The sequence below is a fragment of the Populus nigra genome, chromosome 19 (genome assembly GCF_951802175.1).
Source record: "Populus nigra chromosome 19, ddPopNigr1.1, whole genome shotgun sequence".
NCBI lineage: Eukaryota > Viridiplantae > Streptophyta > Magnoliopsida > Malpighiales > Salicaceae > Populus > Populus nigra.
In genome coordinates, this window is record NC_084870.1 from 7079606 (window position 1) to 7095114 (window position 15509).

Consider the following 15509-nt stretch of genomic DNA (forward strand, 5'->3'; position numbering starts at 1 on the left):
TTGTTGTTGCATCATGTTCTGGGCTAAGATCCTGGCATCAGCTTGGGCCATTATCCACCGATATGGATTTGGGTTTCATGTTAAATGATAATCGAACTAAACAATAAGTAAAGAATTCTAAGGCGGGGATGGCTCACCTGGTAATTTGAGTTTCCGTTTGACACGAGTCTAACCTAATAAATAAATAATAATTCGGTATCAGTTAAAATTAATTAATTATAAGTTCTGATTTTTTTATTGATGAGAATTTCGATTCAATTTTTTAATATTTTTTTTATTAAATCTAACCAAATGTATATGACTTTTGTCAATTTAAAAAATTAAAAAAACAACTGCAATTAATTTGCAAAAATCATATGAATCTGAATTTAAAAACAGCTAGCTATGGAATCACTATTTTATGATAGTCCTTTGGCCTGTGTTTAATTTTAGGGTAGCATTGTGAGAGATTGATTTGTTGTTTTTTCACGCTGAAATAAAATGTTGAAAACCAAATAATTCAGGTAAAACAAATGGCAATTAAAAAATCCATTCACTATAAAACTTTATAACCTGCGCGGGCATGCGATGCAATTAAAAATAGGCATTTTTGGATTAAATTCCTGATATAAATAAATATATGATTTGTATGCATATCATGCTAAAATTAAAATAAATATTTGTGAGTGTGATAATGATTGTTTTTTAAAATATTTTTTATTTAAAAATATATTAAAATAATATTTTTTTATTTTTAAAAAAATTATTTTTAACATAGTACTTCAAAATAATACAAAACATTAAAAAAAAATTCAATAAACAGGTCAACAAGACAAAAAAAAATTAGCTTAGGCTGAATGAGATATATAGTTAGGTTTGAATAGTAGTTTTTTTTTGTTTTTGAAATTATGTTTGTAGCGTTTAAAATATATATTTGATTTAAAAAAATATTAAATTATTTTTTTTTATTAGTTTTGATATGTCACCATACTATATTAAAATAATATATATTATTATAATAACAGTTATTTTTTAAATTATTTTTTATTTAAAATAATATTTTTTTTATTTTTTAACCATAACACTACCTACTACACTACACTTAGAACGTGTTTGACAGTGTGGTTGCGAGTGCTTTTCAAATAACTTTTCGTGTTAAAATGCATGTCAACGATGTTTTTTTATTTTTTAAAAATTATTTTTGACATCGGCACATCAAAACGATCCAAAATATATAAGCCATATTAAATTTTAATAAAAAAAAAATTTCAAACTTTTTAGAAACATAGCCGCAGCGGCGTTTCAAACGGGACCTTAATTGAGTACACTCAGGGATTATGTGTACGTGTCCTTCACGCGTAACATGGCGTGGAATTTTGGTGACGCTGCTCTTCGAACAAAGAATATGTGGCCTACATGGGAGCATCGTATGCCCCTTCCAATGTTCACACGAATCGGATGCATCGTCGAGCACAGTACACCATTGCTGGCACGTGTCTTTTCCTTTTCTTTTTGGAACAATACTTGTATGTGCATATATAATAAAATTGTTTTTGAAATTCTCTTCCATTTCAATAATGTTCGCACGAATTAAGGAGCTCAACGTGACAACTAGCAATAATCAAATAACACTCCTTCTATATATTGGAACAATGGAGTTTATTGCATCAGTTAATCTGGTAATATTTTCGTCCTAGTGTGTGATAATTTTCCTTGTCCTGGTTTTCACGAGGATTATGTACGAATAGAGACATGAAACAAAAGAAAATAGAAAAGAGAGAGATATGTAGCTAATCACCTGATAGGTCCGTAAACAAATTAAATAATCAGTATAAATGTAATTTGATTTGTAAAAATTCAAAATAATATTTAAAAAAATAAATCAAAACCACAATATATTTGATCAATTTGAGCTTATACGAGTTAATCTGTCAAGTCCACGACTTGAACCATGAAACCATGATAGCCCTATATAAAATAAATCAAAATAAATTATGAAACTTAATTATGAATCAACTCGGTGTTAAAGAATAAAATAAAAAAATTCACCTAGGTTAATCTATTAAACTTGTGACCAATATCATGAAACCGGAATAACCTCGTAAAAAATAAACAAAAAAATAATCAAAGTCATACCCGGTTAGTTTTTCAAACTCGTGATCAAGATTATGAAACTATGATAACTCTGTGGAAAAAAAAATCAAAACAAACTATGAAACCTAGTTTTCAATAAACTCAATGCTAAATGATAAAATTGAGAAAAATTCAATCTAAAAACATGACACAATAAAACAACATGAGTTTATCCGAGTTAAACTATAAAATACATGACCTGGATCGTAAGATTGGGATAACCCTGTAGAGAGCAAACAAAAAAAATTATGAAGATTAATTCTCAATTAATTTAATACTAAAGAATGAGATTGAAAAAATATCAATTAAAAAAAAAGTCAATGGGATCAACTCGCCAAACTCGTGACATGAGTTATGAGACCGAGATAACCTTATAGAAAGCAAGCTAAAGTAAATCACGAAGCCTGATTATTAATCAACTCAATGCTGAGCGATGAAATTGAAAAAAAAATGACAATTAAAAAAAGACGATAACAAAAAAAACTTAAGTCAAATTATCAAACTTATGACACTGGTTATAAGACTAAACTAACCACATATAAAGCAAACCGCCATGAACTATGAAGTCAAATCTTCAATAAACCAAATGTTGAAGTATGAAATTAGAGAGAGAAACATAGATATATAAGAAAGAAAGTAAGAGAAATTTTTTTATTAAAATGAATAATGTTTTGTGAGGCGGTGCATAGTGAAAACATCATCCCTTTTAGTTTATTGAACCAAAACAAATCATGCATTTTGATTCATAATTAACTCAATGCTAAATGATGAAATTGACAAAAAAATATATCAATTTTTAAAAAAACTTGCGTTAACTGGGCTAACTCATCAAACCTTCGACCCAAGTTAGAGATAACCTTATAGAAAGTAAATCAAAATGAATTATGAAGTTTAATTTATAATCAACTCAATATTAAAGGATTTAAATGACAAAACAAAGTAAAAAAAAAAAACAAGACAAAAAAACCTAGAGTCAACCTGCAAACCTGTGATATGGGTTATAAGACCGAACTAACCACATATAAAGCAAACCATAATAAATTATAAAAGCCCAATCTCTAATAAACAAAATGTTGGAAGTATGAAATTATATAAAAAAAACACAAATTTAGAAAAAAAAGCAAAAAAAAAAAATTATTGAAACGAATAGTGTTTTGTGAAGTGGTGCACAGTAAAAGCACCAACCTTTTTAGTTTGTTAAACTAAAACAAATCACGAAACCTAATTCCTAATTAATTCAATGATAAAAGATAAAATTTAAAAAATGCCAATTAAAAAAGATAAAAAAAAACTCGAGTCAATTGGGTTAATCAATTAAACTCGCGATCCGAGTTATGAGATCGAAATAATTTTATATAAAGTAAATCAAAATAAATCATAAAATCTAATTTCTAATCAACCTATTGTTAAAATATAAAATTGAAAAAAATACCAATTAAAAAAAGCAAAAAAAATCATGAAAATTAATTTCCTAATCAACTTATTGTTGAATATATGAAATTGAAAAAAGATAAAAAAACTCGAATCAACTTGCCAAACTTGTAACACAGGTTATAAGATATAGTTAACCATGTATAAAGAAAACCATATTAAATTATAAAACTCAATCTTCAATAAACCAAATGTTAAAGTATAAAATCAAAAGGGAAAAAAACATAGATTTAGAAAAGAAGAAAAAACAAAAGAAAAAGAAAAGAAAAGAAACACTAATGAAATGAACAAGGTTTTGTAAGGTGATGTTAAAGGCATAATCCTTTTTAGTTTATTGTTAATTATTAAATAATACTTGCTAAAAAAACAGTGTTGATGAGGGAAAAATAATATTATATTAATTATTTTTTAAGATTAATTTTGAAAAGAAAAATAAATATAAAAAGAAGAGATAAAATAAAATTCATGAATCTTAAAAAAATAATAAAAATCTTTGTATGTAATATTCTTTCCTTCTCCTGTTTTTAAATAAACTATAAAAAAATAGCAAATAATATGTTATTTAACTCTTAGATACCATAAAATTTCTAGCATTATCCCTTGGTGCTTTTTGGACACTAACTCTACAAACTCTTTGCACGCTGAAGCACGTGTAAAGCAATCCCAGCTTTTCCCCAGTCATCAATTTAGTTATTTTTTAAAATATTTTTTTATTTATAAATATATTAAAATAATATATTTTTAGTTTTTAATTTTAACAATAATATATTAAAATGATCTAAAAATATTAAAAAAATATTAATTTAAAATAAAAACTAAATAAAAAAATTTAAAATTTTTTTAAATACTTTTAAAATATAAAAACAAACACCATAACAAGTTTTAATCATATACAGGTTGGAAAGTCTAATTTTTTATTTTTGTGATTTTTCGCTAAATTATGATGAAAAAGAATTTGCTGGGCCCGTCTTAATTAGTCAGTGATGACGAGAAAAATGAAAAATCATCGTTAATCATTTGATTCATTGGATGCCCTTCATTCATAAGTTTCCCCCTTTTTTCACCTAATTAAAATCCAACTAATGATGACATCGATGAACACTTTCACCTGCCTCTCATCACATCAAAATGACTACTCATCAGCAGCAAATTTGTATGAAATCTAAAACTCACTAATGGAAGGGTAGAAAGTTTTTTTTTTTTTACAAAATATTTGGAAGGATGATAACTTCAGAGTGTTTTAATTTGAAAAGATTTTAAATTAATAATTTTTAGTGTTTTTTTAATGATTCTAATGTATTAATATTGAAAATAAAAAAATAATTTTAATATGTTTTTTAAATAAAAAAATATTTTTAATACCAGGTATCGGATACTTCCTGTCCGTTTAGTATAGATGCCTTTACAAAATAAATATGTAACAATTCACAGTATGAAAAGTCACATCCAGAAAAATTTAATGATTTTTTTTAAATAATTAGTGAATAGTCAGCCATCCAAACCCCACCAGAAGTCCTGTAATTACCCTTGTATTCTTCTCTTTAATCTTCAAGTTTCTTGTTTATTTTGTCATTATCTTGTAGTAATGAGAACATATCAATCTTCAACTTCTTCAGAGTTCCAGAGCTTCCTGTCTGTCTGATCTCTCTTTCCTTAGTAACAAAGAGTTTTACCAAATCTATAAAACCTGCTTCCAAACCCTTTCCCCTTCAAAACTCGCGCAACATCTGCAAGAAAAACAAGGAGCCAAAGACTCTCTCCCGATTGTCTTCGAAACTCCAGATATCTTTTATGGATAACCAAGGACCCTTTATAGTTTGGTTTTAACAAACAACTTCTCTGTTGGGTTTGGCTTAATTACATGATGTTGCAGCTTCTCTTTACAGTGGCTTTCTCTGCAGTGCCTCTGACTTTGTACATTCCACCTGTGAGGAGCTTGAATCTCTTTGTGGAAACCATGGAAGATCTGTTGAGGGAGTCGAGAGTTTACACTGGTAGACTCTATCCACGTGCAAGGCACGTGTGGTCCAGGGTCTTGGATATTTTGCTTTGCAATTTTAGGTTAGACTAGAAGAGGATGTTCTCCATGTACGTTCTCTCTCTCTCTCTGGTTTATTTTTATTGTCTCAGAACTGATTTAGATTGCAATACGTTGTTGTTACTTTGGTTGTGTTTATGACTTCGTGCGGGATTATGTATTACAGAGAAATGTTTGAGAACTGCAAAGATGCTATATAATAAAATAAAGGATGTTCTTCATGTTCCTTGTCCATGTAAAAACTAGGGTTTGGAGATGGGGTTTGCTTTCTTGATCAATCAAGATGAAGCGAAATTCGGAATTCTGGGTTTGTTTTTGGGTTAATTTCCCCTGAGAAAGGAAGGTCATTTGCAGAACATTATTTACCAAAGGATGGAATGTAAAATGGGGATTGGGATAAAGATAGACAGGGGCCTTCTTTTCTGTTATAATAATATAGTAATGGGACATAGTTGTTTTATTTATTTATTCCTGGAAGATGAGAACGGGAGATAACAGAACGATGAGATTTTGGTAGAGAAGAAGAAAAAATCAAATGAATACGCCATAGGAGTTAGGATGAAGATAAATAAGTTGGGGGGGGGGGGTAGCTACTGGTTAGCATGTAACCTAATCCATCCAAAACAGAAGCAAAAACAAAAAAAAACAAAGAGATGACGCTATTGGCGCCCCCGGGGCTCCTTTTTGTTAGGACAAAAAACGCGGCAATATGTACATCTGAAATCGGATGGCAAAGTTTGGCATCTATGCTTTAGATAACGTTCAAGAAGGAAGATGGATACCGGCGGAAAAGACCTTAGCACCGAAGATTTCACAGAGAGGTGGTTCGGCATGGTTTAAGATGACACAAGGGATTCCCAGTTGATCTTTTGCTTTAGAAACTCTAATTGCATGCGAAATCGTTACCCGTCTATTCCAAAATGTGAAGTTTTCTGCAAATTCGGTGCTCGAGTTTAACCCAACAAGGAATGGTGTACTTTTATGCTTCGTTGTATCATCTTTTTTGTTACTGGGCTAAAAGATTGTAAACTTGGTTCAGCCGTATAACAATTTGAAGTCAGGATTGTTTGCATATATAAAAATGCACCTTTTCCAGCATCAATCAGCTTGGCATGCCCTTCTTTCTTTCTCAGTGGATAATGAAATGCCAAATAAGTCATCTTATTATAAGCATAGCTAGGGAGAGCAACAACCCCAAATAATGGAGCCAGTTGTGTATTTGCATCACTCAACCTTTCGAGTTCAAAAATACAAATTTTATTTTCTATAATGAGTTTGGATTTGCTTCCTTACAGTTTCTCTTATTGACATCAAATGAATCAGGTAATCAATTAAAGAGCAATAATTAAAAAATGGGAGGTGTGAATGTACGAATACCAGAAGAAACAAGATGCAATGACCAGTTTCAACTGGACTAAAAAAATCTTTTAAAGAATGAATTTTGGAAAACCGGGGTCCGGGTAGGGGGGGTTTTCCACATTTCAGCTGGAGAGCGTCGTGCAGGGCTTCAGGAACCAGAAAACATCCAAAGCTCTCGATTCTTTTCCATCAGAAATGAAAGGACTTCTGTCCTCGGTGGTTTCCTTATCCTTCTTCAGCTCCTTAAGGATTCCCCTTTCCTGCACAGTTCACCACCATCACATTAGTACGACATCAAGCAAACATTCTTAGAAACAACAACAGACTTAGCAAGTTACATGTTGCCCTTATCAAATTAACAAAAAACTTAAAGTGAAGAATGGCTTGACTCTTATAACGTAGTTAAGGAAAGTCATGTTACTGAGAAGAAAACGGTCACAAGATGGGGATAGCTCCAAGAATTTTTATTCTGGCTCGTTAAGTGAAGAATGTATCCTTAAGGGGATGATTAGCTAGTCAACATTCAAAGTAACTGAGAATCATCCGTACCAGAGAACTAAACTATTTTAATTATTGTCCATTGGTGGAGACGTTCATATGTAGTGTTAAGTGGCATAATCCAATGTGTTTGTTTGGAAGTTAGTTGATATCGAAAATTCTTGAAAACATGCACTTCAGATGCCTAACTAACTGGTTTCAAATTTTGTTAAACAAATTCTAGCCTGATGTTTATCCTTAAATTTCCTCTCATTTTACTTGGCGCAACTAAGGAAAGACTAGTAAGAAAGAAACAAGCAATCATCTCTCATCCAATACTCAAACCTGCAGTTAAATTATTTAGTTTACCATGTTTGTCATTATCATCATTAACTTGCCTTAACTCCTACAACCAAAAGTTCAATATTGAATGGAACTAAGGAAAGACCAGTAAGAAAGAAACAAGCAATCATCTCTCATCCAATACTCAAACCTGCAGTTAAATTATTTAGTTTACCATGTTTGTCATTATCATCATTAACTTGCCTTAACTCCTACAACCAAAAGTTCAATATTGAATGGAACCTAGTTGCGTTGCATACCGTAAGCCTGGACCTGGAAGCCTTCGAAGGGGTAGTTTTGGCGGGTGCACGGTTGGCAGAAAAGCATTGAGGTGAAGGAGGATTGGTCCGAATTTGCAGCAGGCGCTCCTCTCCTTTGTTCTTCACATTTGCCAAATTCAGAGGCACTGGGATGTTCTCTGTATCATCAACTCTTCTGCGCAATTCAACAACTATAATTTAGCCCCTTGAAATATTTTCATAGCATATGCACCCTAGAATATTTTCATAGCCCTGTGCTCACATTTGCCAAGTCTAAGTTTGTTTAAGACCAAAGATTTTAAGTTGGACTTTGAGCCATTTCTTTATGTTTGTTCGAAATCTTTAAGCTTTGGGAAGAATCCACAATTCAACAGCGATAAGAATAAATAAACTTTGCACGACGTTTTTCAGCCACTACTCCCACAATTGTTTTTTTTAGCAGATTGTTTTCATCGAGCATGCAAAGACTCTAATCTAAAAATACAATGAAGATAGAAAATCAGAGCAAACCAACTTTAATCTGTTGCAATGACAAAATCAACTTCTTTTAAAGATCCGTAATCCTTAAAATTCCAAAACTATTCTCCTCTACCCAGTTCAAGTTAACTGCATATGTACAAATCTTAAAGACAAGCACAGAGGGAAATAACTTACTTCTTCCTGCCTTGCTTGGCACTTCCCTTTTCATTTCCTTCGGGTTTCTCTCTATCATTGTTAAGCAATGGTTTTCTCTCTTTCTCCTTCACATGCAACTCTCCCAAAACCTCTCTAGAACCCTCATTCACAACTACCCCATCTTTTTTCTCCCCCACTTGACTCTCCTTCTCATTTAAACTCTCTTTTTCCCTCGCTCTCGTTGCCAACTTCTTCAATTCATTGCAAAACTCAGTAATATGGCCAAATATATCTTTCCCTGCAAACAAATTCCTTGCCGATAACGTGCTTTTTAGCCTTGGTTCTTCCCTGGTTTGTGGGACATCATCAATAGGTCTGTTCTTTTCACTGCTTGATTTGATCATTTGTTTCATAGACTTCTGGTAATTTGATGGTGTTGATAAATTTGGATTCCGATTTTCGCTATCTTCATTGAATTTGGCTTTATAATCACATGATGTAAATGAAGACTGACTTTGCCCCCTTCTCTTCAATTTTGCATCTCTAAATCCATAGAAAATAAAAAAGAAGAGAACTTTTAAGATAGTAACTCGAATCTTGAACTCTTTCTTGATTAAAAAAATAATAATCAAAATCTTCAATTTGATAGAAAATTTAAAACTTCATGTGGGTTTGCTTTGTGAGTACCTTAGATTCTTGTCGTCGAGAGGGGTTCTACTTCTAGCTTTATCACCTGAGCTTGAAAGCTGAACCAGATCAATTTAACAAAAAAAAGAGTCAAGTAACGGTCAAATAATTGTACTGGATTTAACCCGTGTTTGGTAACTGAGAAAAGCAAGGGAAACGCAAAGAAAAGAAAATTCGAGACGCGTGTTTTATATTGTTTCAGATTCCATAAAGAAATGCAAGATTTAACTTCAACCACGGATCAGCAAAAATGGGTAGTCTTTATCTAGGTAAATAAAGGGAAAAAAAAAGGTTGTGGACTTTGAGATCAAAGAAAAAAACCTTAGAAGTTGGTGTGGTTTTAAAGAAATCATCAGCTGTCTTTGGATGGTTACAATCTGCAACAGCAAAACATTAAAAGATGAGAGTAAGGAAAAACATAGAAAGAAAAGATGTCAAAAGTACTTGAATAGATTCATACCAGGTCTGCAAAACCAGGCTTCATCATCTGTGGAGTCTTCAGGAGCAAAGAAATCAAACCATTTGGGTGCATTTAAGTTCTCATACAATCTATCTTCTACAAAGACAGAGTCTATTCTCTTCCAATCTATTTTTGCTGGTTCCATTGCAGAGAAAAAGGTAAGACCCAGAAATGGAGCAAAACTATTTCAGATGAAGAGAGAAGGGTTTGTAGAGAGAGAAATAAAGACCCGAAAACTGTGAGACAGATGTGAGAGAGGGTGAAAGAAATGTAACCGTTACTGCAGAGAGCCAGAGAGGGAGGACAGAGTGTGTGTGAACGTTGGCGGAGCTATTTGTTTTTTGCTGGTGACCGTTAGAGGATATATAGTAATAAATAAATGAACTCTAGTCTACTAGCCAGGCGCTTAATGGAAGGGAACCGTTCGATTGTGGGTCCCGGGAATCGACGGTGCTGAAACTTCGAGTTGTGATTCGACATTATTCACACGGGAAATCTCAATTTAGCCCCTAAGTATTGTATCAGTAACAATCGAGTCCCAAACTTTTATTTTTATCAATTCTACCTTGAACATATGCTGTTAATGTGACGGTAAACATATTGAAAAATCTAGCATAGCTAATTGGGGGGACCCACCCATTTTGATCATCTTGTTACCAAGAACCTTTTTTCTTCAGTTTTATCCACAACCAAACTAGGGAAATGTAAAGCATAGGAGCAAAAATGCCATCTCATCACCAGTTCACCACTTTCATACCCCAGAACACCATTCGAGAGATCTCAATGCTCATAAAGACATTGAGTTCTATCAGCGCACTGCCAAGTGCCAACGGTGGATGCTTCTCGTGAAAAAACAACTTCAATGTTGACCACAAACAACCGATTTTGTCACAGGGACTTGTCCATTCAAGGACCTTGAATTGTCTTCCAATCCTCGAGCGGGCGTGAAGCCCATGCCAACAGATCATGTTCGAGATGATAATGCTGAATGGGAAGAAGATAAAACTGAAGACAGGAGTAATGGTTTGTCAACTTCATAAAACAGGAATGGGAAAGCAACGTCCTATCCTTTGTTTATGTATACCGCATTCATCAAGCAGTAGAGAAGGTGGCATGGCAAAACTTGCATGCAGCAGAAAATTACTGCTGTTATGTACCACGCACCTTGCTTTTCTCCAAGGAGCTGCATGATATCATCCATATATAACGAACTCTATTGCATATACAGCTACTCGTAAAATTTCAACTTAAAAAGACGAGACAAGGGCTGAAGGGATGCATCTCAAGGATTGAGACTGTTTCGAGGCATCAGAAGATTCATAACACTATTCCAAAGGACTTGGGGGATTGATTTAAATTAGAGGGGCATGAGTATAAGCATCAAATGCAGACACAGGAGCAAAGATCACAGATATACACATTCAAACTTCAGCAACAGGACGCAAGTTAAAATTCAAGTTATCTTGCTATAGAAGCTCGGATGATGCGGTTTCTTTAGCAAACAAAACTTCCACGGAGAATGAGGGAATTGCCTGGGTCCTTGACTAAACCTACGTGTACAAAAAGAAAACGAAACCAAACCACCCAAATAAAAAAGAGAAAGAAAAGGGAGGAGAGGAAAGAGCAGTGAATTTCTTTTTGTCTGGATCTGTTAGTTCCTTGAATGCTCTCCAAGCACCTCATTGTTGCAAACTGGGCATACCTGACAAAACACGTTAAGAACAGCATGGGACAAGATATGAAAAGCTGAAGATGCAGAGTTCAAAAAACTTTTGATTTGAAGAAGACATTGACTGACCTTATTGATGCCAAGCCATTTAGCGATACATTCGGAATGGTAAACATGTTTGCACATAAGTTTTGTCTGCTTATCCCCTCTTTTGTATTTCATCTGGCAAATTACACATCTGTCTCTCGACAAAAGTAAAATAAGAAAATGGTGAACAGCTTAAAAGTGATGAACTTAAGGGGGGAAAAGCCAAAAGGCAAAGAATTCTGCATTTGATAGCTGCTTTGTTCAGTGTCTGTCTAATAATTTTATTATTACTTGCTAGGTGGTTTTAAGTTGCCTCTGATGCTTTCTATTATCAAAATTCTTAATGGATAATTGAGTTTAGCAAAACTTTTACCTTTCCCCAGATTTTTTTCTTGAAAAGAAGCTTCCGAACTTGCATTTTGAGGTTGGAAGCAACCTGATTAGTTCCGGAGAAAGACCTTTACTTTGCGTTCCAACAGTATCACCTAGGTCGAGCAATTCCTGAGGCAAAGAAATCATAGCCGATAGAAAACCTTCATCTAAACTTTAAGTTATTAAAGATAATATCCTGAGAGCATTCAACATAAGAGGATACACACACACGGATATTTGCAAATGCCTGGCCAAGGTTGGTTTAGTACACAAATGCAATACACTGCAAGGAATCTAACAGGACAAGTTACATAAACCATACCTCATACGTCATGTTATCTGGATCGACATCATCTTGCCAAACAGCCTGCAAAATTACACGGAAAAACCTGAAGGATTAATTAGTTTTTTACATCAACATAACAATGTAGTGGGCAACTACAATTCGGTAAGTTTGCATGAGATCTGATGCTGAAAACAACCAATCAATAAGACATTTTAAGCATGTATGATATCCTGTAGAAAGACAATCAGCTCATTTAAATCTCTGACCAAAAGGGATTACTAAGTACAGATTCATTTGCCATATCAAAATCAACTATGATGACCTTACTGTAGCAATTGACTGGATAAATAAATAATTACCATGTAGATTAAGGTGAACTTTCCTTTTAAGCTCATGCCCGGGACAATTTTAAGTAATGAGCGTGGAGAAGTTGATACCAAAAATTGGAGCTTAACTTATGTAATAAAGATAAACTAGCACTAAGAAATATACTCAAATGCATAAGACTATAACAAAAAGAGATTCATACCTGGGGACTGTTGGCGCTTGGCTGATTAGAAATGCCTGCAGAAGTAAGACAACATTCACAAGATCAGTAAAACAAACAAGAATCCAAACAAAAGCTAGCTGCTCACAGAAACTGAACAGAAGGAAACAGCTTCAGGCAAACAACAACTGGGAAAGAGACATGCATCCCAGATCCCTTTTAGTTTTGAAACCTAAAATGCATTGCTGTACATCTACCGTGCCACTAAAAAAGGATGCTTTGTAACTCCAACTAGCCAATAACCATAAACTTGAAGATCCTTGATCAACATAAAAGACAAGGCATCAAATTATTGAAAGTCATATATAAATTAACAGGAAATACAAAAATGGAACAAACTTCTTTCTTCGTGTATGGCATGTACTCCCATGTCCTCATCTCCTTCAAACTGAGTGTCTGTGGTTGTGGGCTCTTCAGCGTTCACTACAGAAGGGTATTCCCAAGCTGTCCTGCTGATATCCATGATGGGTAAATTATCATTTACCTCGTATGGGCTGTAGTAAGAAGTACTCCCAGGACCAGAAAATCCAAATTTGTATGCATTCATGTTCATTGGCCAGTATGCACTGTCCTGAATAGAACATATGAAAGGAAAAATAAATCATAAAAGAAGCTGCAGCCGCCATTTCATAAACAATAAACACAGAAAATGCTAGCTTGGAACATTCAACAGAGTATATAGGCGTGCAGTGGAATCATGAATAGATTCATCAACAGTGCAGACTGCAGTCGCACGCTATAGTGCAAAATAGAAAGTAGAGCCGTAACAATTAGCATGTAAAGTGAGCTCCTCAATTACTTCAAGAGCACCTCATTAATATTATTGAAGTATGCACGTATATCATGATCTTGGAAAAAGATGCATACATCATCGAAACAACCTACATCTCTGTTCATTTAAAACATTGCCTAAAGCAAGAACAACCTAATGGGTTATTTTTGAAAATTTATCTCGTGGATTTTATTTTTCTTTTCAAACATAAAAACTGCATTAAAAGTAATGAATACCTGATCATGCATTGGTCCAGTGTGAGCATAATTTACAGGAGCATGTGTTAGTCCTTCAAAGAAATCCATAAAGCTTTCAGTGGTGGTGTAAGGAAAGCCGGTGTTTATATAATGCACCTCCATTTGTCTGTTCCCATTCATTTTGAAACCACTAATTTATCTCCAATTCTAACAAATCAAAGCTGCAAGGCCGGCAGGAATTAACACCATCAGATTCCCATTGCCATAAAACCCATCAACGCATGCTAAAACCTTCTGGTTTTTGTATGGTAAAGGGTGAAAAAACAGAACTTTGGAGAACTTCAAAACCTATCACTGCTTGCAAAATTCAATAATCCTGCAAAAAAAATTCATAATTTAATTTCAGTGACAGAAAAATAAAAAATACCAACCAAAAAATAATCAATTAAATTGTCAAATTAAGGATGTGAAACGGCAGTCAAAACTAGAAGACAAAAATCAGTACAACTTTGTCAAATTTCAGCCAAAAATATTCAGAAAAAAATAATCCCAAGTTCTTTTTTTTTTTGTTAGAAAGAAAATGCATGAGCAAATGAAAAATATAGAGCGAAAACAAGAGAAAACTTTTTTACTTTACAGATTTAATTTGGAAAGCAAAAAAATTAAAATAACTCAACTGTATAGAACTTAAAACCCAGCAACTTCCATCTTTTTTTTCCTCACATTCTCAAACCTCGAAAGCAACAGAAATGAACCAAAAAACTTAAAAAAAATAAAATGAAAATACTAAAAGACTTGTCTTTTCCTTGGTTTTCTCAGCAACCAAACAGAGAATAGAGAGATTCTGCAACATTCTTTTGAACGGTACCGTACCTCATTTAGCAAAATAGCTCCACATTTCAACCCGAAACTCTGAAGAAATATCTATAAAACAACAAAAATGTTAACTAACATAATAAAGAAAATAAAACAGAGTTAAAATAAAGAAAACTACAAAACAGAGAGAGAGTGTAAAGAAACCAGAGTTAAAAATTGGTAATCACATTGATCAAAATTCAAAGCAGTTTCTCGATTAATGTTAAGAGATAAGTTTTTTTAAAAAAAAAAACAGAAAGAGTTAAAAAGAAAGAAAGAAAGAAAATGAGAAAGAGAAGAGTAAGGAAGAGGACCTGCGAAGAAAAGGGAAGAGAGAGAGGGGGGGAAGGAAGAAGAGGCTTCTTCTTCTTCTTCTTGTTAATCTTTTCCTGTGTTAGTATATGAAGTCTCTGAGAGAGAGAAAGTGAAAAGTGAAAGCAGATGGAATAGACAGTAGATGATACATCAGTTTTTTCACACAGCACAACCTCCCTCTCTGTCTCTGCCTCTCTCTCTCTCTCTCTCTCTCTCCTGCTCAGTGGCGCTTTTTATGCTTGGGTTTTTTATTAGAGGGTATAGACAGACACGTTACATACTGCATTTACTCGTCCTTCCTACGAACGACGTCGTAATATCTACATAGATTTAATAACATTTTCTTTTCTTTTCTCACCTAGCGCGTTGCCCGAGGTCATTAATTATATATTAATGTGGTAAACAAAATTAAAAAATTACCACATTAAATTCAAATTTTAGTTTTTTTCATAACCCCGTAGAGAAAAGGTTATAATTGAGACCTCTTCGAAGATTAAGAAAAATACTAGTTCAAGTTAAGCTACAGTTATTATTATTATTAGACCGCTTAGATAATTCAACTGCATTTTTAAAAAACTAATTATTCATTTTAATTTCAATCTCTTTTTATATATATATATATATATAT

The 15509-nt window shown here is 33.2% G+C and overlaps 2 protein-coding genes across 4 annotated transcripts; both read right to left on the bottom strand.

The window, feature by feature from the left end:
* Window positions 1–6815: 6815 nt before the first annotated feature.
* On the bottom strand, window positions 6816–11054 carry LOC133680298 (uncharacterized). The gene is made up of 6 exons (XM_062103155.1): window positions 9782–11054; window positions 9643–9698; window positions 9322–9380; window positions 8674–9177; window positions 8020–8194; window positions 6816–7200 (listed from the first exon to the last, which is right to left on the bottom strand). The coding sequence occupies exons 1-6, from the start codon at window positions 9924–9926 to the stop codon at window positions 7063–7065; spliced, it is 1077 nt and encodes a 358-aa protein (XP_061959139.1). The 5' UTR covers window positions 9927–11054; the 3' UTR covers window positions 6816–7062.
* Window positions 11055–11176: 122 nt separating this feature from the next.
* On the bottom strand, window positions 11177–15109 carry LOC133680299 (E3 ubiquitin-protein ligase BIG BROTHER-like). 3 transcript variants are annotated; one of them, XM_062103157.1, is made up of 10 exons: window positions 14881–15109; window positions 14585–14635; window positions 14060–14087; window positions 13751–13932; window positions 13067–13313; window positions 12725–12759; window positions 12232–12276; window positions 11911–12038; window positions 11580–11688; window positions 11177–11483 (listed from the first exon to the last, which is right to left on the bottom strand). In XM_062103157.1, exons 4-10 carry the CDS (start codon window positions 13889–13891, stop codon window positions 11433–11435), a joined length of 756 nt encoding a protein of 251 aa, XP_061959141.1. In that variant the 5' UTR covers window positions 13892–13932; window positions 14060–14087; window positions 14585–14635; window positions 14881–15109; the 3' UTR covers window positions 11177–11432. The 3 variants fall into 3 exon arrangements, with proteins under 3 accessions (XP_061959141.1, XP_061959140.1, XP_061959142.1); XM_062103156.1 differs by having other exon boundaries at window positions 14042–14087; XM_062103158.1 differs by having other exon boundaries at window positions 13082–13313; window positions 13751–14087; window positions 14881–15108.
* Window positions 15110–15509: the final 400 nt, after the last annotated feature.